The 27090-nt window shown below is 43.5% G+C and overlaps 1 protein-coding gene across 1 annotated transcript in view; it reads left to right on the top strand.

The window, feature by feature from the left end:
• Positions 1-27090, top strand: part of TCERG1L (transcription elongation regulator 1 like) — a 266929-nt gene that overhangs the window by 200458 nt on the left and 39381 nt on the right. The window contains exons 6-7 of the mRNA XM_054983441.1: positions 13952-14046; positions 21127-21215. Of these exons, the coding sequence (XP_054839416.1) occupies positions 13952-14046; positions 21127-21215 (184 nt within the window). The remainder of the gene's footprint in view (positions 1-13951; positions 14047-21126; positions 21216-27090) is intronic.

Below are 27090 nucleotides of genomic sequence, written 5' to 3'. Positions count from 1 at the left end.
CCCCTCAGGTAAGAGCCAGGCCCCAATCTCCCGCTGGGAGATCGAGGGGGCCTGGCAACCCTATCCCTGCCATTTTCACAAGTGAAAGGATGTTGATCTGAAATATTTCAGAAAAATAGGGGATTGCACTTGTGTGGATGGATGGATGGACGGACGGACGGATGGATGGATGGAAAAGTCCAGATCCTTCTGGGCCTGCCCACATCAGTGCCATTTTCTTTGTTTCATTCTCTTATGGCAGCAATTCCTCTACCACACATGGCTTTTAAAAAAAAATCCATAGTTATTGTTATAGAGTAATGAATTATAGCCATCTGTCTGGTGGGTTTTTTGAATTCCCAACTTTTATTGTTTAAAAAGTGTCTATCCCATTTTGTTGTGGAGATATTATTTCCCATTTTTACAATGAAAAGGGCCAGATTCTTAACTTTTAAGATGAAAGCTAGGAATTCAGACAACCTGATATAGAGATTATTATAACACTGTAATAATATTTAGTTGCTGATTGACAGCTGCAGCAGCAATAGGGAAACCACACAAACCCATCCTTGTCTGGGAAAAAACTTTGAGGGGAATAATACAACAATCTGGACTGTGAAATTTGCAACCCCCCCCCCCTTCTCTGCTTCTGGTTCATTAACCAGTTTCTAATCTATCAGAGGATGTCCTTTAACCCACAATTGCTTACTCAGCAGCCTTTGGTGAGGAAAGCTTTCCAGAAGTTCAAAGATAAAACATCTACTGCATCATCTTTATACACATATGTATTAACCTCTTTCAAAGAAGTTCAAAAAATTGATGAAACAGGACTTCCATCTTCCCTTCCTTGCTGATTTTTCCTCAGCAGGATTTTGAACTGTTATTTGCAGCCCTCAGATTTATTATTCTGTGCCAAGATTCTGTTCAGCTGTTGGCATACAAATAGTCTTCTGGCAAAATGTCAATAAATTATTGTCAAGCCTGTAATTTACCATACTCAGGGATTGATTTCTGGGTGCCTCATAAAGGTCCATCTGTGAAGTTACATAGGTTTTTATTTTTGTAGTACCTGGACAGAAGACTGCTTTGGAATTCCCTGTATCATGCTTTAATCATCTTGCAAGAAGAAAAGAGTACAAGGTTAAAAACTATCAAATACTTTGGATTTCTATGATATTCTAAATTATGAGCTAAAGATGTTCATAATCTGCTCAAATTCAAAAATGATTGTGAAGCATACTCTGTGTAGATTGTGTGTTGTTCTTTATTCCAGAGGGGTAGCTGCAGCCAAAATAGCAAAGAGTCTTTTGTGCCTTTAAGAGTAAAAAAAATTCTGGCTTTCATGAGTTGGAGCCCACATTGTCAGATGCATGAAAGTGTTATATTTATTTGGCAGAGATATATATCTAAAGTAATAAACAGCAGAAGAGGGAAGAGAATAGCAGTGTAGAATGAATTGTAATAGTGTATATAAAGCTGTAAGGAGGGATGATTACTTTGTTGTCCTAGTGAACAGTGTAGATGAGACAAGACTGGAGTGATATGGTTAGGATTGTCATCCCTCCAGACCCCACTTGCACCCCCCCGGCCCCGCTCACCTGGCAAGTGAGGGAGGAGGCATGGGTGTGGGGAGAAGCACATGCACACACTCCCGCTCTTCCACATCTCACCAGCAAAGGAGGAATGCCAGTGCACACTGAAGCAGGGTTAAGTTATAAGCTCCCCTTTGGAGGCAGCTTTCATTCAGCTCTGCTTGGCACTCACTGGAATTCCTCCAACACACCAGAAAATGATGTCATTTTCAGGTGTAATGGGGGAGCATGGGAGCATGTGCATGTTATGCATATGCACAGGAGGTGAGTACCCCACTGTTCCCTGCCCCCCAGGCGCTTACATCCCCACTTTGGCAACCCTATGGTCCCTATGACCCACTACAGTTAACATTCTAGCAGATGTTTTCTGCACCTGTTGAAGTTTCCAAACACTTCTCAAGAGTAGCCCTGTGTTGAGTGCATTGCATTAATCAATAAACTAGATGTAGCCAGGCCATGTACCACAGTGACCAGATCGTACCTGCCCAGGAAAGGCAGAAACTAGCTAAGCTGTCAAAGCTGTTAAAAGGTGACAGCTGCACCCTGCTTATCCAGCATAGTTCTGGGTCCAAGAGCATCCCTCAACTATGGACCTGTTCATTCAAAGGGTGTGTGACTTATGTATTCATCATATAGTTTTGCAGAGGTGTTCAGAAAGTTGAGCTTCTCCATGGAACTCGGGCAAGCTCAGTCTGATGGTGGAATTTCTTGACTGCCCCTTCCCATTGGTCCAGATGATAAAAATGCCATAAATTAATCTCAAGCAGAAGATAATTACAAGGAAAGCATTATTCTAAATCGGCTGTAAATACGCTGGCATACTCTGGGTCTTTCTAGTACCTGAAAATACAGAGTGCTCCCAAATCTGATGTGGCATTGTCAGGGATAACACATTTAATTTAATTTATTATATTTATATTCCGCCCTCCCCGCTTTCGCAGGCTCAGGGCGGATAACAAATACAAACATCACCCAACCATTAAAAACATTTAAAAGCATTAAATATTACAGTTCATACTGCATAGTGGTTCATACATGCCTCTGTGTTTGCATAGGGGTGATGGTTTAACCCCCCCTCCACAGGCGTCAACCATATGCCTGGCGCAATAGCTCTGTCTTACAGGCCCGGCGAAATGCAAGCAAATCTTGCCGGGCCCTTGTCTCGCAAGACAGAGCATTCCACCAGGCCGGGGCCAGGACCAAAAAGGCCCTGGCCCTGGTCGATGCCAGGCAGTCCTCCCTAGGGCCAGGGACACTTAAAAGATGTTTTCCACCAGAGTGGAGAGTCCTCTGGGGCTCATAAGGTGAGAGACGGTCCCTCAGATACGTCAGTCCCAATCCGCGTAGGGCTTTGTAGGTTAACACCAAAACCTTGAACCTGATTCGGTACTCCACTGGCAGCCAATGCAGCTGGCGTAGCACCGGTGTAATATGCTCCCACACTGGTGCTCCAGCAGTGACCCACGCTGCTGCATTCTGTACCAGCTGTAACCGCCAGATCAGGCCCAAGGGAAGCCCAGCGTAGAGCGTGTTACAGTAATCCAACCTAGAGGTGACCATTGCTTGGACCACTGTAGTCAAGTCATGGGGAGACAAATAAGGGGCAAGCTGCCTGGCCTGCCGAAGATGATAAAAGGAAGACCTGGCAACTGCAGTGATCTGGTCCTCCATCTTCAGGGAGGAATCCAGAATCATTCCTGATGGCTTGCCTTTGTGTGGAATCTTGTTATACAGAGATTCAGTATACATGGTGGCCAGAATGGTGTTTTTGTGATACTTTTCAGTGCTGTGGTGGAAATACTCCAGTTGCAAATAGTGGCCATAAGTGTCTCGATCGCTGCAGAGTTCTGTCATTTGTGAGGCTCTGGTTAAGCATGAGCACATCAAAAATTTTCAGATTAATTTTGGGAGTGTTTAGTATCATTTCAGATATCCCTGAGCTAACTCTAAAACAGTTAATGTCTGGTTTATTTTCAGCTTAGGTATATCCAAGTACATACCCAGAGATCTGGTGTAGAAGAGTCCTTGAAATAGGAAAGACTTTTCTGCCTATGTACACTATGTTAATTCATCAATGCCCACTCTAAGTGGATTGTTTACCTTTTGGTCTACATTTTGTTTTCACCTGTGCAGATACGTTATGTAACTTATCTATATCCTGGGAATCTGGACATTTTCTCCTCTCTTCCCAATATGTCTCCTTCTTCTTCTTATATTGGTAGTTTGGGATGAATTTAACACTGCATGTATCTGATGAAGTGGGCGCTGGTTCAAGAAAATGTAAGACACAAGTCTTTACAGTACTATAATATTTATTATTTAGTTTGAGTTTGCTGAATGCATAAATTATGTATGCATAAACAGGAGACCCTTGTAATCATGCATTAAATAGCACATCATATGGCTATATATGAGAACTTAGAAGGTACTCTAATTATCTCTTTGATAGGCTTTGCCACAGATGGGTGCTGCCACTGAAAACTCTGAGTACCTAATGGAGCCAAATGAACCTCCCAGAAAATCAGCCTCTTCAAAATTAGTTGTTGTACCAGACTATATAAGGAGAGTCATCCCTGCCTTCAGTCTTTATCTCTCTGTATCCTGTTCTTCCTTCAAGGAGCTTTATCCAGTATACACAATTACCCCCCCCCCTCACTCAGAATGAAGAGGGAGACATAAGAGTTGGGAACTAAAGGAACACTTTATTAAATACAACAACATATCCTTCAACATGGCAAGGGCCTAACTAGCGGTACAAGTCAGGCCCAGGGGTCACTCTTGGACCTCCAACCTGACCTGTCTGGGTGAGTCACCTAGTGCCCTGGGTGTGAGCCATTCATTGTATGGCTGGGACCCAGCCTGGCCAGGTGAAATTCTCTACCCCCTTAAAGCTCCACCAGCTGGCCATAAAGCTGAGGGAGGACTGGCTTGTTCAGGAGTTCCCCACTAGGGCATCTGTCCTTACGACTGGGCAGTGAAGCAGCCAGCTGCTCCTGACAGACCCCAATTCTCCAACTCTAACCTGCCATCACCAAGGCCAAGCCTCTGCTTAGACCTTCATGCCCCACAGGTGGCTTAAAGCCAACCTGAGCCCTTGCTGCATATCATTCAGGAAAATGTCATTCCCCTTCACCAACAAGTGTACTCCATCAGTAGAAGTCTGCAAATTCAGCCCTGATTTGCAGATGGGGAAAATAAATTTCCAACCCATCCACCAAAGCTTTGAAGAAGGCTGTTGGCCTTTTGCCTAGCCTTCTCTATAGCCTTAGGGTCCAAAGCTTCCCACCACACCCAACACGGAAGCATTGTAGACCAGAAAATCAGTACTCCAGGCCAGCGTTTGCCTATCTCCTGCAAGTCTGTCTGCACCTGCAATGAAAGGGCCTTACCTTGATGAGACTGAAGTCATTGCCACCCAGATGTATGACCAAAATATGAGATGGAGGGCTGCTCCTACCCTGGAACAAAAGTGGCAGCAGCCCTGGCCATCTCGGGCCTCTTCGACCTTGCCACTCAACAGTGGCCCACCAGCTCAGGCCAAGCTGGGACCCGATCAGCATCCTCTTGGCCTGGTGTGCTGCCCAGAACACCATACTGTGGCCACAGATGAGGATCTGCAGCATCTCCGGGTAGCCAACAGCATCTAAAAGAAAAATAGCATTAGCAGGGTTCACCATGAATTCAAGGGGTGAACATAAGATTGATAGGCGGCAGAGCACCACCAACTCAACCTTTGAATGGCCAGCCCCATATAGCCAATAGTTGCGGCTGTGGATGCTGCCCCAATGCAGAAAGAATGGGTGCTGAATTTAACTCTCGTCTGGTCCATTTTCAAAAGTACCCACTCCATAACAGTCCAAAACCGATACTTCATCTGTAGGGAACAATCCAAATGCTGAAACAGGACACCCTGTTCCTTGCCTCGGGCCCTGACATAACTGCTGAGGGCAAGGACTGGGCACAAGTCCTTGTCTGCGCATGGGCCAAGTACAACATAACAACAACATTCGATTTATATACCGCCCTACAGGACAACTTAACACCCACTCAGAGCAGTTTACAAAGTATGTTATTATTATCTCTGCAGCAATCACATTGTGAGGTGGATGGGGCTGAGAGAACTCCAGAGAGCTGTGACTGACACAAGGTCACTCAGCTGGCTTCAAGTGGAGGAGTGGGGAATCAAACTCATTTCTCCAGATTAGAGTCCCATCGCTCTTAACCACTACACCAAGCTGGCTCGCTCTTCTGCCTCTAATCAGTCTTCCAGTGCCGAATGTTTATCATGACCTGTTCTCCCCTAAATTTAAAATTGCTAGTCATCAAGGCTTGGCCTGACTTGATCTTCAGGGACTGAAGAATGAGCTCACTGAGTGCTCCAAAGAAGGCAATCAGGGAAGCACCATGGAAGAGAACCTCTTCGAATTTGGTGGCAGACCACGGCCCACACTGACTTTAATCCCTTAAGGATTTCAGGCAAAATAGGTTTCCTCTGATCTCTGAGTGACACAGCTTCATGCTCTCAGCCCTCCAGCATCTTCCAGATGCAGAAGTCCCCTGTGGTATCAGCCATGCCACAAGCCTTGCATGTGAAGGCCAGAGCCATCAGCCAGCTCCTTAAGTACCTGACCACCAGCCCCTTACCTTTCTGCATCACACAGAACTGCATCAGGTGCTCCACAGGCTTAGGCCACAGTTGGTGGAGACTTAACCTGAACCCTGAGAAGTGCTGAACCACTTAGTCATAGGCCCTCTGGGTGCTTGGGATGATAGCTTACTGAATGGCCCTGAAGGCCTCAGACTTCCAATCCGGCAAAGGTCCTGGGGCATCTGAGCAGGCAGCAAGTTGGTCTCAGGGGCAAGCTGACAAAACCAGTCTATCTGAGGTGAGACTGTGCATCTGCCACTCCATTGCTCACACCAGGAATATGCCTGGCTGTGAACAAAATATTAAGGTGCAAGCACCTAACTGTAAATGCCCAGACTCATAACCCTAGGTGATTTAGATGAAAGGGAGTTAACCATGTGAATCACTGCCTGATTTACACACCAAACGTGCACTGAATGGTTTGCTAGCTCACTCCTCCACAGGTAAACTGCTACCAGGATTGGGAAAAATTCAAGAAAAGTCAAGTCTCTGTTGAGACCTCCTACCACCCATTCTGCCAGCCATTGAGCTGCACACCATTGCCCCTGGAAATATACACCAAAGCCAGTGGAGCCTGATTTGTTGGAGGAAACTTGGAGTTCCTCCTCCAGTAATAGGTCTTTCCTCCAGAAGGACACCACATTGACGAAGTCTAAAAATTGACCTCAAACTTTGAGGTCCTCCCTCATCCCTGCATTCATCCACAACTGATGGTGTGGGAGCCTAAGCACACCCATTACATTGCACAAGCATCTCAGGAATGCCCTGCCAGGTGCCACCAGCCTACAAGCAAAGTTAAGGTGGCCCACTACCTGCTGCAGCTCTAACAAGGAGACCTTTCACTTCCCTTTCAAGGTGTCTAAATGGGCCTTTAGGTTCCTAAGATTGTTGACTGGTAACCATGAGATTTGTTGAACCTTGTTGAGCTCGATCCCAAGGAACATCAGGACCTGAGACAGACTGTCTGTTTTCTCATGGGGTAATGGGAGACCAAGCTCCTGAGTAAGGCTGACAAAGTTCTCCAGGAGCTGGCACACTGATCTGAACCTGCTGGACTCGTGTAAAGAAAATCATCCAAGTAGTGGGCTATGTCCTGACAGTGTTGCCACTGCTGCAAGGCCCACTTAAGGAAAGAGCTAAAGCATTCAAAGGTCATACATGATATGGAGTAGCTCATTGAGAGCACCCTGTCTATGTAAAATTGACCTTCGAATGCAAAAGTCAGTACCTCAAAATCCCCAGGATGAACTGAGAGGAGGCAGAATGCTGACTTAATGTCACATTTCGCCATCTCCACACTCAATCCATACCTCCTTACTACCTTGATTGCCTGTTCAAAAGAGATGTACCTTATTGAGCACAAGTGCTCAGGAATGGCGTCGTTCACAGAACCACCCCTTGGGTATGAAATATGATGAATGAGCCGGAACTCACTGGCTGCTTTCATAGGAACAACACCCAATGGGGAGACCCGCAAACGCAGGACTGGCAGGGAAGGGAATGGCTCCAACACTCTACCCTTGGCACATGCCTTAGCAATTTTTGCTCAAACCACTTCTTCCATGTCAACAACCAAATGATGGTTAAATGACATGAAGAGGGATCTCGGTCCCTGAAAGGGTATCCAAAAACCAACTCTAAAACCCTGTAACAGAAACTGGGCATCATCCCATTTGGGGTAGCCCTTCAGCATAGCCTCAGGTACCTGGGACCCTTTTCCAATGGCCTGCTGGCTGGCAAGGCCAGTGCCACACTTGATAAGCAGCTTCTGATGCTTGCAAGTGGTGAATAGGTGGGGGCCTCTGTGTATTGGACATTTGTGTCCAAACCTACACGCTTTCCTGTAGCAAACCCCTTGGGAAGAAATCTCCCAACAGAGCAGCTGGGGCTGAACTCACTGCCCTGCGGGGGTGCAGGTGCCAGTATTCATGGAGGTCCAGTGCACCAAATGGCCACTACCCAAATGGTCACCCACATTCAGCCTTGCTGGGGACCCAGTTTGGTGTAGTGGTTAAGAGCGTGAGACTCTAATCTGGAGAACCGGGTTTGATTCCCCACTCCTCCGCTTGAAGCCAGCTGGGTGACTGGGGACAGTCACAGCTTCTCAGAGCTCTCTCAGCCCCACCCACCTCACAGGGTGATTGTTGTTGCGGGGATAATAATAACATACTTTGTAAACCATTCTGCATGGACATTAAGTTGTCCTGAAGGGCAGTATATAAATCGAATGTTGTTGTTGCTGTTGTTACCTGCAGCCACAACAGCTGGTGTACTTGGTCCCAGGGCATGGAATGGTTAAGGACTGTGTGCATTCTGAACACCTCATCATATTGTAGCCAAGCTGCACTGACGAAGTCAGAATATCCCTTGTAAATGATATACGGCTCCTATGGGGGCCGCCTCTCCTTCCCTCTCCTCCTCTGGTAGGGTGGAGTTGCCCTGGAGACCGAGCCAGGAAGCAAAAGTGCTGTAGGGAGGAGAAAAGAGCCTGCAAAGCGGTTGGGGTCCAGTGTTGGGAACATAGAAATGGAGGCACCAGAGGTGATCTTTCAGTTGTAATTACTGAAGATCGATCACTGGGCCCATGAAAGGACAACTTGGAAGCAGATAAAAATACAAGTGCACACCAGCACAATTGATGAAGTAATATAGACACCCCGCCCCAGTGCTTCCCCAAGTTTCCCAATATTTCTATCAGAAAAATTGGTGGGAGAGTCCATGGGGAGGGCAAATTAGAGCTTTGAAAACTCTAATAACTACAGCTAAAGTTTTCAAACTTTAGCAACCCAAGGACCTCCACTTTTGATTAAACAACTGCCTGTCAAAATATGTGTGGCAAGTTATGTGCGCTCTCTGAAGGCTTCCATCCTCTTCTGTCATCAAAACAACACAGCTACACTTTACAGAATTAGAAGCTGTAATGGCAGACATAAACTATATACTGAAATCATCACAAACTTTGACAGATGCAAAAAATGTCTCTGGTTCTGAAGGGAAGAACTTCCCTGTCAGCAAATCTGTTGACTCTGTGATACAAGCAGACGAGAGTTACAGAACGGATCAAGCAGAAATGGGGCTATGTATTTTGGTCAACAATAAAAACTTCCATCCTGCTACTGGGATGGCATATCGATCTGGTACAGATGCAGATGCTGCATGTGTTGTAGAAACTTTCAGGACTTTGGGTTATACTGTCAAGCCATATAATGATCTTACATGTAAACAGATTATTGATGTTCTGCAGAATGTTTCCAAAGATGATCACAGCAAGAAAAACAGCTTTGTCTGTGTCTTGTTAAGCCATGGAGAGGATAGCCTAATCTATGGTACAGATGGCCCTTTGGAGCTAAAAATGCTAACAAGTCTATTCAGAGGCAATAGGTGCCAAACCCTCAAAATGACCACCTGCCTTATAACAACACTGAGCCTCTGAGCCCAGGCCCATGAGGCAGGCCAGCCACAACTAAGGGGTAACCCAAAGTAAAGGACAGGACCTAATCCCTGAAAACAGTGTGGGGGCACACTCCCACCCACTCAAGGGAATGTGCCCAAAACACTCTATTGAGCACCGAGGAGGTGGGGGGAAGGACTGTACTCTCCATAACCACATCTGAGAGGAAGGGATACCACCCCGCCACCCACAAACATGGGGAGAGGCCCCTTTCAGATCCAGTTTGCGAATGCTGAAAAGGCTGCCCATACCACCCTTGCCCAAACCAAGCTGCCATGGGAGGTCCCAACCAAGCAGGCGCCATGCCTGAGCAAAGCCGGCATGAAGACTGGCCTCACGGAGGCCAGGCAAGAGCACTGCAGCTGCTCCGGGGTCCATCACCGGTGACCTCACAGGCAAGACATGGGGGCTAGAGCGCCAAAAAGATGAGCTCCTGCAAGCTCTGCAGGCAAGCCATGGGGGCTGCACACCACAGAGCAAGCTCTCACCAGCACCACAGATAAGCTGGGGATGTAGCACTTGCAGCAAAGCCTGCAGTCTGCAGTGATGTGCTGAGCTCTCCGCCTGGCTCTTTGTGCTGGGAGAGGGTTAGGTTCCCTCTAACCAAGCACAAAGTGGACTGAAACACTGAGGGGTGAAACAGCCCATTAAGGCAATCAGCTTCACCCCTCCCCAGCACTCCTGGATGGTGGGGATAGCATCTCTGCCTCCTCTTCTTCCAAGGAGACAAATCATGGCCCCTTGCTGAAGTGGCTGTTGCTGCCATTCAGGAGTGCTGTATTCTCGTTTCCAATTATCGTCATAACAACCCTGGGATGTATGTTACTCTGGCCCACGGATAGTCACTCTCTACGCTTCATAGTTGAGCAGGGCTTTGAACTTTTGCCTGCCTGGTCCCAGTTCAGTACCTTGTCTTAGAGGTTGACAATCCATGATATGCATGCTGAAAAGTAGCATGCCAGACCATTTGCTCCGCATGCAAGGATAGTTCTCTGCCCAAGGAAACGAGATGAGTTCTTGAGGATAAGCGCAACACGTCTTCTATCCACCAACATCTTCCCAGGTAGATGCTGCTGTGTTTTGGGCCCTCAGCCATAAAAAGGTTGCCCAGTCCTGCCCTAACTATCACACTATGCTGCCTAACACTAACCTCTGATGTTGGAGAGTAACCTCTGTTTGTTAGATTTGTGTGTGTCAGAATCCATTTGCATATGTGCCATTTGAGTGGAGGCTGCAGGTGGGTAAGCAGTATATTGTTATAATCCACTATAATGGATGTTTGAATAAGCCTTTTATGGATGCAGCGGAGAGAAGAACTGACCCTGGTTGTCTTTTCTACTCTCCCTTTTGGAATATGGTTACCCTGTAAGATTGTTAGTCTTATGCAGGTTAAATTACAAATGAATTAAGAAAGAAAACCTTTTCAGCGTGAGAATTATATTTTCTCAGTTTGACCCCAAGTTAACCTCCCATTATCTTCCATTTGTTGTACAATCAAATATTAATATATCAGATAAATTCTAAAACTGGATGCAAGAGCAAGTTTTTTAAGCTGTCTATGTCTCTGCAATAAAACATATCTGTATCTCTTGCTGAAGTATTAATGGGATGGGATAAAATTTTAAAATAAAATACATAATAAAGCTCTTGACGTGGATTCATCCTTTTCTCCACTGTGGATAATTTATTTTTAGAAAGCTTAGGAAGAAATTCTAGTCTTTTGTTTCCTGACATCAAGGGAAATGCCACTAGCCCTGAGAAAATGTGTCTGCCAACATTCTGTCAGTGGTTTTGTTGTCCCAGCACGAATCTCAATTTGCAGAGTGCAAGTGAGATAACTGGCCTAAGAGCCAGTTTCTGGTAGATCTTTATTTTCATATGAAGTTTCAAAATTGTAAATGTGATTCCTTTGCTCTTTGTTGTGTACGCAGCTGATGCATCAGACCAGAAGCTATGCCCACAGCCATTCTCTCTGTTACCCAAGAGAGTCGCCAAGAATGCCAATTGTGAAAGAGTCAGAAATTCACTTTCTGGTGGCCATTTTCATGGGGTGCTTCCAGAACAACGACATTATTTTGTAGATTTATAGATACCTCATTAAAAACAAAAAAAGCATTTTTGGTTGAGATGAGGCAGGCCAGGTGTCCCATTGCAGTGGAAGAACTTCTGAAACTGCTGAAAATCCAGAAGCGACATCATTATGTCAGGGGTGATGTTCTAGGATTCATCCAAAACTAGAGTTTTGAGCAAATTCTAGAGTATTGCTCCTAAGTAATAACGTTACTTCTAGTTAAAGTAGTAATTTCAGTAATACTGAAACAAAGCATACTTTTTCACTGAAAGTGATGTTGTACACATGAACAACTCTGTCCTAACCCTACATTCCTCACAGGAGATTGTCAGCTGCAGCTGGAAACTCTAGTTCAGACAAAAATATCACACTGCAAGTCTGCATGTTTAGCTTTCCATGCATTTATTTTCATTTTCAGAATTTAAATAATAAATAATAAATTCCATGTTCAGAATTTAAATAATAAATTGCCATTTGTATACATTACATATGAGTCTATTTTTATTGTATTATCCAAGGATGGATTACTCACAGGGCTCTGCCACAGGTCTCTTCCACATAGATCATAATGGAAAGTGAGAAGGAACCTCTGGCTATGCACTCAACTTCCTGTAGACCCTTTAACCTTGCTGCTGTATTCTGGAAAAAGTAATCACATATTGTATCCATGAGTATCATAACCCAAGCAGAATTCTTTCTTTCTTTCTTTCTTTCTTTCTTTCTTTCTTTCTTTCTTTCTTTCTTTCTTTCTTTCTTTCTTTCTTTCTTTCTTTCTTTCTTTCTTTCTTTCTTTCTTTCTTTCTTTCTTTCTTTCTTTCTTTGTAATTTGCCTTTCTCATGACACTCAGAGTCGATTACGCAGTGTAAGTTAATACAATTAACTGCTGGGGATATCTAATTAACAATGCAATAATGTTTGGATTGCAGAAATTTGAAAACAAGCAGAAATCTGATACAGAGCTGAAACAATACTGAAACAAAGTACAAGCATTTAAGTATGACATGTTAAACAATACAGAAATTACATAGTAGGAGCATACTTATAGCAACAGGCAGTATGAAGTAGCATAGTTTACAGTCACTATCTTTTACCAAAACACCTTTCTGGACCATTTTATTACAGTATAGTCTTATAAAAATCCCTCTTGAATAATTCAGTTTTGCATAATTTGCAGAAATAAGAAAACCTATAAAAGCCAGTGGTACAAAGCAAGGAAAAATATTTTATTGTTCAAGTAAAAAAATTCTCTATGAGTTTTACAATAAAGCTTATTCAGGGGAATCTGCTACTCCAATATTTCTATAGCGAGTATGCAAAGACAACAGTGAAGAAAGTGTTTTTATTTTTTATACATGGCCTACAAGGTTAGGTCTCAAAGGGTAGCTAACTCTACTGGGGCACAACCAAACAGCCCTAAGCCAAGTTCTAATCAGTCTCATCTCTTGGTTGAAAGGAACTTTGCACAGAGGACAGCAAGAAACTTCCTTTATGGCTGAATAAATTCTAGATAGAAGCCCACTAAAAAGTAACAAAGTAAGAAAGGATTCAGTATTTTTTTCTGAATGTCTGTCTTCTCACACAGCTAGTTTTGATAGTTTTGATTTTAAAAGCCAATATGCTGTGAAATAAGTCATGGTGCTTCTATCCAATGTGTAGAGTGGACCACAAAATCTGCTGAAGTTGGGTTCTTCATACATTTGCACTTCTGACCTACCCTCTAGGCAGGTTGTATGGAAATCCATGACTTAAGAACTAGGTGGAGATGTTCCACTCCATCAACAACAGTCATTAGTGTGAGAAACAGTGGGATCTTACCTGGATTGTTTAAGCCATACAGTCTAAGCATTATTCATTTTATTTGTATCTTACCTTCTTTCCACCAGAATTCTTGCATAGGATTCCCGGGAGGCCTCCCAACAAAGCACACATCACACCCATACCTACTTAATTTCATTATGTGCCTGTTAACCATGAATGATGTTGTTAACCAGAATGTGTTTCCATGTTCCAACAATACCATATGGGATATTTAGAACTCATAATTTTTCCTTGTTTATTTTAAATTGTAATGCCATTCGTATGCTTGGCTATTGAGACTTCTGCCTTTCAAACTAAATTGTAAAAATCCTAAATGATGGGAAAAAATGTGTTGCTGAGGCAGCTTGGTGGGATAAGACATTTATTGTATTTTAATTCTTTTCAGTTTCAGATAAAGGCAAAGAATCAAGCAGGACTTCCTGCCCACCAACACTGATTTTACATACTGAAATTAAAAATAAGCCAACAGACAATGAAGAGGAGAAGGTTTGTTTTTCATTTTATTCTGACTTGGAAAGAAGTTGATCTGAATCAATTTAACATTGTGGGAGTGGTATTAATTGCATAAAAGACTTATTGCACCATGGCTCTGTCTTGGTCATGATGGTCACTTCTCACATTCAGAAAAAACCCAGGGTACAGAATTCCTAGGACTCTACAATTGAAAACTGCATGGTTGAAAATTCTTCCATAACAAAATATCCCTGCTCAGCAAAGGCTCCTTCCTGATGTGCTACCTTTTTACATGTAAAGAACTTCTAATGGGGAGGTGCTTTCTAACAGTGTAATCATCCCTGCTGGTGGGAAGGCAGCATGGTATAGCCCAGACTCGTCAGATCTCGGAAGCTTAGCAGGGTTGGTGCTCGGATACGCACTGCTAAAGAAGACCCTGCAGAGGAAGGCAATGACAGACCACCTCTGTTGTGCACTTGCCTTGAAAGCCCCCTTGCTGGGATCGCCATAAGTCAGTTGCAACTGGACAGCATAGACACACTCAATCATCCCTGCAAGTCCTTCTTCTCTGGAAGTACTTAAATGGATAAGCAGGATATCCCATGCTTCCGTTTTAAAGATTAAATGTGTTATACTCTTCTGTGGTGTGCCCTTCTAAGTCCATTGACATAAGTGAGCTTAGAAGGATGTAACAGTGTGGTGTGGTGTGGTAAAACAGCTGCAGGGAGGGGACTAATTTGATCAAGGCTTTAACATTGATCAAATTACTTCCCTCCCTGCAGCATTTTACAGCTGATACATATTTCCAATTTAAATAGTCTCCCAAAGTAATAGCATTCTGTATGTTGTTTCCCTGCTAGGCATATAGTTTCAGTGCTTATGCTAATTAGAAAAAAATGCAGTAGAAAAGAGTAACTCACACTTCCCTAACACCAGTCTACAAAAGCTCCTTAGGGTCTCCTTCGTATTTTGGTCCTGATACGGCACACATCCCTATTTATTGAATTTATGGAATGGTGGTTTTTTTTGTTATTGATTATTCATAAAGTTAAACAACAACAGTAATAAAAGGTGAAGAGTTCAGCAAGCACTGTGCTAGTGTGTTATTGTTAACTCACTAGAAGAATGTCTACCATTTTTCCCCATGTACATCAGTCTAATGTTTCCTTTACCTTTCAACTACATGCTAAAATTCTAAGGCTTGGATCCTGTGCCTTTGCTTCACGAGCACTTCTTTCCTGATGCTCTGCAAACAGTCCTCCTTAGTGGGGCACATTCTTCTTGCACTAGGCACTCTGGAGATCCTTAAAAAACATTGGTGTAGTGTGAGAGGAAGTCCTCTCCATGTCAGAGAACAACATTCCACAGCACCCAGTGAGAAGTTTGCCAAGGTATAGGCTCTAAGCCCAAGAATCTAAATATTCATTTTTGCTTTGTTTAGGAGAAGGTTGAGCAGGTGCCCTCAATCTTTCCCTTGAATCTCTGCAGGCCTTGTGGAACACTGGTGCATTCAAGGAAGTGTAGTCTTTCAGATCACCTCTGCTGTATGTCCCCTCTAATGGATTGCTGAGGCACTGAAATGCTTTAAAATCCATTTAGTAGTTTTGAAGATGAAGAGCGCTGCTTAAGTGTGTTCTTGATTTTTAATTACTCTGAGGCAGTGGCCCCTTTTAAGCATGCTATGCTTTCTTCAAGCTACCAACATAAATGAACTGGCTTTAATCTTCTAAAGAATTACTCTAATCTTCTCAAAGATTGGGTAGATAAATACTGTGGTATCATTGTTAGTAGGTTTAATTAAATACATCTACACATCTTGAGGATCTTCAGAATGTAAATAGAATATAAAAATAAAATATATAAAAATAACAGTTGCTCACACAGAATTATGGGAGGGGGATATACTATTGGGAAATCTCCCCTACTGAAATACTATACGTGGCTTGGGACTTGAGCAGGCTAATTTCTCCTCACTCCTATTTTTTCCTTTCTTTCCCCTTTAACTTACTCTCAACTACCCTTGGCATTTTCTGGCATTTACAAGAGAGCAATGAATATGCTCAGTCTAAATCATGACATTTCTTTTTATTTATTTTCTTTAAAAACTATATATACATTGTCTGTAGGTTTTGTTTCCCTAACTATTTAGACCCTGGATCATCACATTATTTACTTACTTAGTTACCAATTTACTACATTTTCATTCTGCCCTTCCTCCAAGGACCTCAGGGCAGCACACCTTGGTTCCCCCTCCTCCATTTAACCCTCACAACAATCCTGTGAGGTAGGCTAGGCTTAGCATATCTGACTGGCTCAAGTTCACCTAGCAAGTTCCCATGGAACAGTGGGGATTTGAACCTGAATTTCTCAGATCCTAGTCCAACTGCTACAATATGCTGGAGGGAATGATTCAGTAATGTACAGATAACCAACAGACCACTTGAGTCCTTTGGGACCACTGAGGGACTATGTCCATATTTCTAAAACCCATGAATGGTGTCTTGCTGCTGATACAAGATATTCCAACACCTCTTTGCTTTCTCCTACCTTCGCTTTTGGTTTTACCCCATAACTCTCTGTATTCTTATTACAAGCTTATGTTTTACAGAGACACGCAACTGAAAGTCACAGCTCACACTGCCTCCATATTTCTTTCCTACCATCCTTTGTGACAATACCCCATCTCCAGACCTAGAAACCAGGGTCTTAAATTTCACACCCTTAAAACTTCTTTTGTCACCCCCCTCCTTTTATTTTTATAACTGAAGCTTTTGAGACTGCTTAGTTTTCTAATGCTCAGTGCAGGCAATGCTTGGACTTGGGGTGCCATATGGCATTCACTTGGTTGATATTGTGAGAGACTTTATAGGCCTAAAGGAACTACACAGTAGGGTTGACAAAAACAACTAGGAAACAGGTTTATTTGGGTGGCATGCATGGCTTGGTTTTTCTTTGTTTTCCTTTTCTGCAGCCCTCTCACTATTCTAGTAACCAAGTCACTGGAGAGCTGGGGCCTGAAAAAAACGTAACAGTACAAAACAAATTTTATTGTTTGACTGATTCCGTCTTATGAGATGGAGCAGAAAGGCTTTTATCTGGTTTTGAGAGGAACCAAACTCTCCCTATCTTCAAAATACCTGAAGTCCTTAATGGTCTCCCTGCCTAACCATCAGGCTTCCTAACCTTTCTCCCAAAAAAATCCAACTACCACCACCTCACAACTCTGTCAGTTGGTCAGCAGGTATACTGAAAATTTCCTACTTCCCCCACCCCCTTTTCAAATTCCACTTCTTTTGAAAGTGACTGTCTAAGAGCTAAACTACAAGAGATGAATTACACAAGGACATTTATGTGAAGGGAGTCACAGTGTTAGCCGGGAAGGTGAGTTTTAAAAGAGATCAGAAGGCTCTGTCAATTTCCCCTCTCTACAGAGCCAGCAAAGATCACTCCTCAGAGGGTCTGTTTATTTCCTGTTCGCCTCCTAGAAGGGGAGGTGAAACTGACAGAGGGAAGCAAAGAGGAAATGAGCAAACCCTCTGAAGAGCAATTTTTGCTGGCTCTGTAAAGAGGGGAAATTGACAAAACCTTCTGATCTCTTTTAAAACTCAGCTTCCTGGCTAACATTGTGACTCCTTTCACGTAAGCGTCCTTGTGTAATTCGTCTCTTGTAGCTTAGCTCTAAGTGAGGTTTCTGAAGAGCATAAAATGAAATCATCTATCACACCATTCACTGTTACAGCTTAAGGTTGCCAAGTCCCCTTGGGTCTAGACCAGGGGACTGGGTGGTGGCTTTCATCTAGCTGACTGGGGAAAGGCATGGGAATGGGGTTGGGAATGGCGAAAATTTAATGTTCAGAGCCAATTTCTACTGAAATGGTACCTGACATTACTCATTGCTTTTGCATCATGCTGGGAGTGACATCATTCCGTGTGTGACATGGGAGCATTCTAGACTGAGCAGGAATGTGCTTTGCTGTTGGCAGCCTTGTTTCTGCACCTCTCCCTCCAACTAGGTGAGAAGGGGTGGCGGCAGAGAGTGGCAGAGAGTGGAGGCTGAGAGTGGGGAATCCTCCACCCGCACCAAGGGACTGGCGAACCTAGTTTCCCTTTTTCCTTGAGGAAGAAAGCTATCCCAGTGTTCTGTTTCTCTTTTATCCTGCCTCTGGATATTTGCTCAGAATACTGCTTACAGTTTCTGTCGTCTTTTCCTTCAAAGGTCTCTCAGCATCTTTGGATGTTACAATAACTGAAAACAGAATATTGGGATAGCTTCACACTGGCTGTTCTACTACATCTCTGTTTTGTATGATAACCCAAAAACATGACAATGGCTGCAAAATTGATGACTGTGTTGTTATCAATACATATCTATGATAGGTTTTTTTTCAGGGGGAATGCGGGGGAACGGAGTTCCGGAACCTCTTGAAAATGGTCACATGGCTGGTGGCCTCGCCCCCTGATATCCAGACAGAGGGGAGTTGAGATTGCCCTCTGTCTGGAGAGCAGGGGGTGGGGCCACCAGCCATGTGACCATTTTCTCTGAGGGCAACCCACTGAGTTCCACTACCTCTTTTCCCAGAAAAAAAGCCCTGTCTATAGATATTGTGGGGACTGGAGCCATGAACAAACAAGTCAGATCTTTCTATAAACCCATATTTGAAGAAAAGCTCCAGGTTTGCAGAAAAATGTGAAATCTTAAAAAAGTACGTTAGGGGTTTAAAAACCTCAGAATAATAGAAGTAGCTCTGTAGTTTTAAGAAACAAATGCACACACTGGCCATCGCTTGACAACTGCAACAGTACTGCCAGCTTCAAGACTTGGTTTCTGTCAATAAAAGGCGGAGGGGTAGGACAGTTTTAAGGGCTGGTTTGGCCTTTGAGAGAAAAGCTCATCAGGGCCAGGGCCAGCAGCAACCACAGGTGAATTGCAACTACATGATTTGCATGACTCATCCAGGTCTGGATGCTTGTTATTGTTCAACAGCAGACACCTCATGAAAGCCAGAGGGATGTAGTGGAAAACAGAATATGAGAGACCCAGATTCGAATCCCCACTTTGCTGTGGAAGCTCATTGAGTAGCTTTAGGCCAGTCACACATTCTCAACCTTGCCTACCTGACATGGTTATTGTGGGAATAAAAAAGAGGAGAGAAGAATAATGTAAGCTTCTTTGGGTCCACATTGTGCAGAAAGATGGGGTATAAATGAAGTAAACAAATATAAATATAGCCAAAGATTGAGGGGGAAGATAAAAGGTAGATTGGTAGTAGATGAGAAGGAGAAAAGGAATCAGGATAAGTGGAAAGTGTATGGGGGCTGCTAGGGAAGGGAAAGAGGAAATAGTGGGAGTGGGTTAAATGAGATGCCCTCCACAAGTCATTGTGGGTCCCCCACTCACATTTTATTTTTCAAACACTCTTCAGGAGATGAAGAACTTACTGTTTTGTCTGAGAACAAGCCCAATGGGATGTTTATACCAGCAGAGTGACTTGCTGAAGGCAAGCTTCATGCCCTTGTAAACAGCACGTATATGGCAGTGGAGGGTGCTGCATGTAGATGCAGGAAATCGGCTTCCAATTCTTTCTCTGCTGATTTTCCAGCCAGCCTAAACCAAATTACTATTCCTGGAAGGGTTGCCAAGTTCTTTTACCTCCTGGTGGCGGGATGGGGATGTAGTACTTACCTTCCTGGGAGACTGGAGATCCAGCACTTACCTTCCTGGTGCTCCATGGATGCCTCTCCCATGCACATAAAGCAGGCACATTCCCCAGCCTTGTGCAATGACATCACTTCCATGTGCTGGTGTAATTATGTCACTTCTGGAAAGTGACATCATTGAGCAGGGAATGTGTGCACTTTGTGTGCATGTGAGAGGAATCCATGGAGCACCAGGAAGGTAAGTGCTGGGTCCCCACCCTCCCACCAGGAGGGTAAGAGGATCTGGCAACCCTACCAGGAACAGCTGGGGAGTGACATCATTGTGCAAGGCTGGGGAGTGAGCGTGCAGCAGCAGGCCCATTGGAGCCCCTAACAGGCTCAATTCAGCCCATTGGGGGCCCAGATTGGCTTGCTGTGAAACATGGGAGCACTCTTGGGACAGCATGATGATGTCAGTGACATTGTTGCACCAGTCTGGCGAGCATACCTGGGAGGCCCCTTCCCCTCTTTTCTTCCCTCCAGCCAGGTAAGCAGTGACAGGGGGCAAAAGGTGGGAGTGGTGGATCCCCTGCCCCCACTGGGGGAATGGGAACCCTAGTTCCTGAGGGCCTACCCCACCAAAATGGCAATTCAAGGCATTTTGTAGCCCCAAACAACCTCTTCCAGTGCTACCTCAGCTGGTATCTTGGCAGTCCATCATGAATACAGACAGCTGTAGCATGAACAAGAAGGGCACAAACATCCTCTTGTGCCACACCAGCACAGGCCCAAGGCAGCAGACTAGAGAAATGCTGCCTCTGTGGAGCAGCCGTTGTGAAGGTCTGGAAGGCAAGGAGAGGCATAAGCCATGCCGCTCTCCATGTTGCTGCCCTCTGCTGATTTGGCTCCAGAGAAATCACTTGGGTGGTGGTGAACAATCCTTGCCCAACCATTTTGCCCAACCATGTCATCAGATGGCAGAAGCAGGGAAATCCTTGCTCACATGGGCCTCCAGCAGCTCTGGCCTGGTGACAAACTGGTTGTGTATATCCACAGGGGCAGAGAGAAGCTTTTAAAACATACAACAGCAAATAGCACTTTTCAAGCCTAATCTGCCTAATATAAATTGTAAAAGGATTTCTGCATGTTTTATGTGTTTTGACCCAATGGAAATTGAGAAATAAAACTACGTGTCAATTGGTTCTTCTCTGTCATAAATCTCTACCTATTTTTTAAAAATTTAGATTGCGTGTCTTCTACAAAACTATGCTATTATTGGGGATAAGTACAAGGGAACAATTTCTCATGATCTCAACTGTCATATGTTTCTAATTTTCCCCCAACCTAATCTAGCCGATCTGTAGATAGATGCGTTGCTGACATGGCTGCAAACTAACACGATTAACATGAATAAATAGAATTTATAATGTTAATGATGCCATTTATTGTTTAATCTCTATTTATTTCCATGTGAAGAGTTGTTCTTTAAAACTACTCCCGGAAGATGATGGTACTTCAAATGGCAACAAGCCTGTGGCATCCACTCCTGTTCCAGGATCTCCTTGGTAAGCATGTATAGGATCTTTCCCATTCCCTGAATAGCAATACCTCTGTCAAACATAAATTTCGGTGCACCCTAAACAAAGTTACACCCTTCTAAGCCCACTGACTTCAGTTGACTAAGAAGAGTGTAACTCTGCTTCAGTGGGTACCCTAAGCAGAATCTCACTGAAGTCTACTCTATGGGGCTTGCTCCCAGGAAAACGTTCTTAAGATTGCACTGTTCATGACCTGTTTTGCCATCCCTAATAATTAATAAAAGAAAGGAAAAATAATAATCCTTAACTCTATATAATATTTCACTGTCTTCTTTTACAAAAAGCCGTTGTGAATTTATACTATGGTTCATATAACTGCACAAAAAAGAAATTAAACGATTTTAGTTCAAGATTTCTACTGGTATCACTTTCTTTTCTGAAATTTCAAACTTGGTGTCAGCACTCAATGTGCGTTTTACACTATCTAAATAGAGATAAGGCTAAAGACACGCATGAAATTCTGATACCTATTTAAACACTGTGGTCTGCACAGCTAAAAGTCAACCCAAATAGAAAGGTCTAGGTTTGAAAGAAGCCTCGGATTTGGTTTGCCTCTAAGGAAAGGCTCTTAAAGTGTCATGATGGGCTGGTGATCAAAAATTATATCCATTGAGCTTCATGCTGATTCCATCAGATGATCCATCACAGAATCACCCTGAAACATGGAGCAAACCTTTAGAGAGCATTGTCTTTTGTGCCTCTTTAGATATATAAGCAACATATTTACAAAACTACATTATTATATCAAAAATCATGATGAATGGCTTGCTTAAATTAGTACACCTAGTAAAAACCTGGAATTGATCCCAAACCCTCTCCACTCATAGGTTGGCTCCATGCTTCTGATGGATTCTGTGGTTGATGTGACATCCCCAGGCATATGCTGGGATGTCATTCGGGAACAAGAGCAGGATGGCTGAGTGTGATTCCAGGTTGTACAGCTTAAAACAAATAAAAAGGTGAGTTTTTGATTGCTTCTCTGCAGACTGCCCCGCTCATGCCAACTTTGTACAGATTAACGCAAATAGCAATGAGCAACCACCACCACCCTCCCTTTCAATTCCCACCCCCCCATTACTTTCTTGTAAACATCGTTGTCCAACACTCTAAAAACCAAGAGACTTTTGCGAGTGCTTGTAAAGGAAACACCATCCTGCAGAGACATGGGTGCCTGCCATCTCCCTTATGCTTCTCTCTTCTTAAGCAATAAACCTTTCATTTCTAATGGGGTTTGTGTATTATGATGGACAATAAGGGAAAGGTCATTAAGCTTGCCCAAAATTAAAAATCTTCCCATCACTTACTGCCACAGTTGATAGGAATTTGCTTTCTCAGACTTTGGAGGGGGCTCTGCAGAAAATGACTGCTGAAGAAGACTGTAAATGGGTTTTGCTAGAGTCCCACTGCCAGTTACTCCTTCCCTTCTCAAAGATAAGTGTTTGCTATTTGGAGGAATGTGAGGAGTCTAGAGGGAGAACTAGAAAATAGAAGGATAGAATGGAGGGAGATTCAAGCACAGTTTGAAGTCAGATGGCAGATTTGAACAGATCTGACCAAAATATGAAGTGAAGCCTTTAGATAAGGCTTTTTTTTTCTAACTTCCTGAGCCATCTGCCCTAGCTGCTAAGGTAGTGAAATATACATTGCACATATGTTCATATTCATAATGCATATCAGCTGCAAAACAGGATGAAGTCCTTCGCCATTTAGATGTGTTAAAAAAACATAAAATAATTGTCTTTACTTGGTGAAATGTAGACTGGACATCATGAGGTAATTTATAATGGATGCAGGAATTTGTTTAATACACAGCATACAGTATTTTTGCCTTGCTCTCTTGGTTTCACAACCAGATTTACACATCATACATGATACTTTTTGAGCACCATGAGTCTGGGATCTCAGTCCATATCTTTTAGTCCCTTATTTTACGCTTTCACTATTCTGAAATAATTTTAATAGAATCAAACCATCCATATCTTGAAGCCCTTTCGGGGTATTATCTGTCATTAGAATTGCATTTCACTATCTACTGTCTCTATTCTTTATACATGACCAACCCACATTAGCCTTTTAAAAAAAAATTCAACCACTAAAATAAATTGCTTTGCAAATATAAAAGTCCTTACTTTTAAAAAATTATACTTGTTTTTTCTTCAGAATCTTTGTTCATAGACAAAGAATCTGAAGAAAAATAAGTACATTTTTAAAAAGTTCATAGACAAAGAGTTGATGCTGCATTTTGTTCACCTAGAGTACATTTTAGTTACATACTATAAACACTATTCTGCTCAACTCTGCCCTGGCCCCCGCCTAGTGGAATGCTCTCCCACTGGAGATCCAGGCCCTGTGGGACCTGTTACAGTTTTGCAGGGCCTGTAAAATGGAGATGTTCCACAGGGCCTTCAGCTGAGTGCCAACGGGTGTCCTCCTTCTTCCATCTAAGACCACCACTTCTTCTGGGGCGGCCCTTGGCCATCTGCTGTGCCTGTATATGGACTCCCAATATTTGTTTAAATAGCCTGCTCCTGAACTATATTAATGGTTTTTTAAAAAATTATTATTGATTTTATGTTTTTGTGATTTTAATGTATTTTTAATGTTGTTAGCCGCCCTGAGCCCATCTGTAGGGTGGGGTATAAATCGAATAAAATAAATAAATAAATACATTTTGAACTATCACTGTGTTTATATCTAAAGTCCTTGACAATCAATGGCAAGGCTAAAGAAATGGCTGGAGAAGCAACTTTTTCAAATCCAGTCCTTCAGAGAGAAAACAATAAATAAAAATGTATAGCCATAAATATACCTTCTGCTGCTACCTTATTGCTATTGCTTATCACTGAAAGACACAAGGAATCATATCCATCATCTCTAGAACTAGATAAGGGCTGACTATTTATAATCTAATAAGTATAGTCTGTGTCATTTGTTCTACCAAATCCAAGAAATCTAAATCTAAGAACTAGAGATGGTTCTGGAACGAAAAAAAAGGAACCACATGATTCGTGGTTCGTAGCATTTCATGGAACCATGAATCACGAACTTCTGACCTTTTCCCAGTTCGCGGTTCATTGTTCCGTGGCATTTCAATTGCCCTGCACCGGCTGCTGAAGCCAATGCGAAGCATTTGAAACAGACATTCTCTTTCTACTGCTGCCTGGGCAGCAGGAGAACGGCACTATCAGTTTCACAGACCCTGCACCGGTTTCAGCCAATGGGCTGAACCCAACGCGGGGTCTGTGAAACTGACAGCCTCTTTTCCTGCTGCCCAGGCTGTCAGTTTTACAGACCCTGCACTGGAACTGATGTGGGTTCTGTGAAACTGACAGCCTGGGCAGCAGGAGAAAGGGGCGGTCAGTTTCACAGACCCTGCCTTGGAACCGGCACGGGGGCTGTGAAACTGAAAGCCTCTTTTCCTGCTACCCGGGCTGTCAGTGTAACAGACACCGCGCCAGTTCTAGCGTGGGGTCTATAAAACTGACAGCCTGGGCAGCAGGAAAAGAGGCTACCATTTCACAGACCCCGTGCTGGAACCAGCGCAGGGTCTGTGAAATGACAGATTCTTTCTCTTGCTGCTGGTTCCAGCGCAGGGTCTGTGAATGGACAGCCCGGGCAGCAGGAGAAACAGGCTGTCCATTTTCCAGACCATGCACTGTGGGTCTGTAAAATGGGCAGCCCAAGCAGCAGGAGAAACAGGCTGTCCATTTCACAGACCCCATGCCAGTTCCAGCATGGGGTCTGTGAAACTGACAGCCTGTTTCTCCTGCTGCCCAGGCTGTCTGTTTCACAGACCCCGCACTGTGGGTCTGTAATACAGACAGCCCGGGAAGCAGGAGAAATGGGCTGTCAGTTTCACAGACCCCATGCTGGAACCAGCGCTGGGTCTGTGAAATGACAGCCTCTTTCTCCTGCTGCCTGGGCTGCCAGAGCAGCAGGAAAAGAGGCTGTCATTTCACAGACCCTGCGCTGGAACCGGCACTGGGTCTGTGAAATGACAGCCTCTTTTCTTGCTGCCTGGGCTGTCAGTTTTACAGACACTGCACTGGAACTGGTGCGGGATCTGTGACGTGGACAGCCTGGGCAGCAGGAAAAGAGGCTGTCAGGATCACAGCCCCCATGTCGGTTCCAGTGCGGGGTCTGTGAAACTGACAGCCCTTTTCTCCTGCTACCTGGGCTGTCCGTTTCACAGACCCCACACTGTTCCAGTGCGGGCTCTGTGAAACTGACAAACTGACAGCTTAGGCAGCAGGAAAAGAGGCTGTCAGTTTCACAGACCCCGTGCTGGTTTCAGCCCATCGGCTGAACCCAGTGCAGAGTCTGTGAAACTGACAGCCCCTTTCTCATGTGCAAGGGCTGTCAGTTTCACAGACCCTGTGCTGGGTTCAGCCGATGGGCTGAAACTAGCGCGGGGTCTGTGAAACTCCAAACCCGGCCATGGAACAGCTGGAAAAATGCATTTGTTCCGTAAACACGCATTCCCATGGACACATGTTTTGGTGCAAACGAGCCAGCCATTCCGTACAGAATTTTGTTCCATGGATTGTTTTATGCCCATCTCTTCTAAGAACTATTTAAATGATTTATTTTTGGTACAAAAAAGTTAGGGAAACCAGTATAAAATACTACTGCTATTTGATTAATGTGGGACAATTAGAGTGGTGAGGGAATGGTTTCTAGTGCTTTCCTTCCACTCAGCTGGTGGTAGGAGAGTCCTGGAATCAGTCTTCCTATCCCAGATGTTCATCATCCCCACTGATGGACAGCTGTCTATTTGCTGAATGCTTATGGATCTGATCTACCATGGATTTACACACACACAATCACACAAGCTAAATATATGTTTGTACATCACCCACTTGCACTTCTGGGGTATCATCCAGAAAATGATTATGCTTCTTGGATCAAGATTTTTTTTTTAAAAAAACCTAATGATTGAAAATAAGTCAAAATAATCCCTATGGCACCTTAATGATTAACATTTTGCTGTAGAAACAGCTTTGCTGACTAGAGCCAGTTTATCAGATACAGATGGAAAATGAAACTATCAGTATATCACTTCAAATAATTAATGTTTTCAATGCACTTTAAAAATGCTTTTACACCATGTTCCTAAAGATGTCCCACGTAATGCAATAGGACATACACCCTAGCAAAATTTTTCTAGAATTCCATCCTTACTTATAAGAACATCTTGCGTTCCTCATACTACCATTACCACCATTTTTAACTAGTGCTCTGTGATTGAAATAAAATTACTATACTTCTGCATTTGAATAATTGAAAACTTTATTATGCCAAATAGGGACAAGCAAAATGTGATGTTGGGAGATGAGACGGATAATTTTTAAATTAAATGTCGAATTGGGTTAGTAATGGAAACGTGAAGAGATTTCTTGAGGGACCTGCCATTTGGATTCATTTTTAAATGTCTCTCCAGAGGTGTTTGCTTGGTTTTTCAATCAGATGTGGAAATGGGTCATTTCCATTTTAGCTTTTACCTTGCTTTTATTAGATAAATGACGAGGCTTCAGCTGGTCCAGTAACAGTTCACACAATGAATGCATTTATAGTAGGAAATGAATTCTCCAGTCAACCAAAGTGATGGGAACAGTCTGCGTTATAGACCAGAGTCTTAGAATTTGGGAAGAGGAAAGAATGGGCTATGAAATGATCAAACACATGATTTTAGAGCAGATGAAGGATCAATTATTTTTTAAATTAATCTACATAGAGTTATGGGAGCTTTTACTTCAGTATATCTATAATAGCCTAAAGTTTTAATAATATCTCCTGCTTAGAAACAAATTCTAAACAGATGTTTTTCTACCATGAGAAAAAA

Source organism: Eublepharis macularius, chromosome 6 (assembly GCF_028583425.1).
Source record: "Eublepharis macularius isolate TG4126 chromosome 6, MPM_Emac_v1.0, whole genome shotgun sequence".
Lineage (NCBI taxonomy): Eukaryota > Metazoa > Chordata > Lepidosauria > Squamata > Eublepharidae > Eublepharis > Eublepharis macularius.
This window is presented reverse-complemented; position numbering and strand designations above follow the sequence as displayed.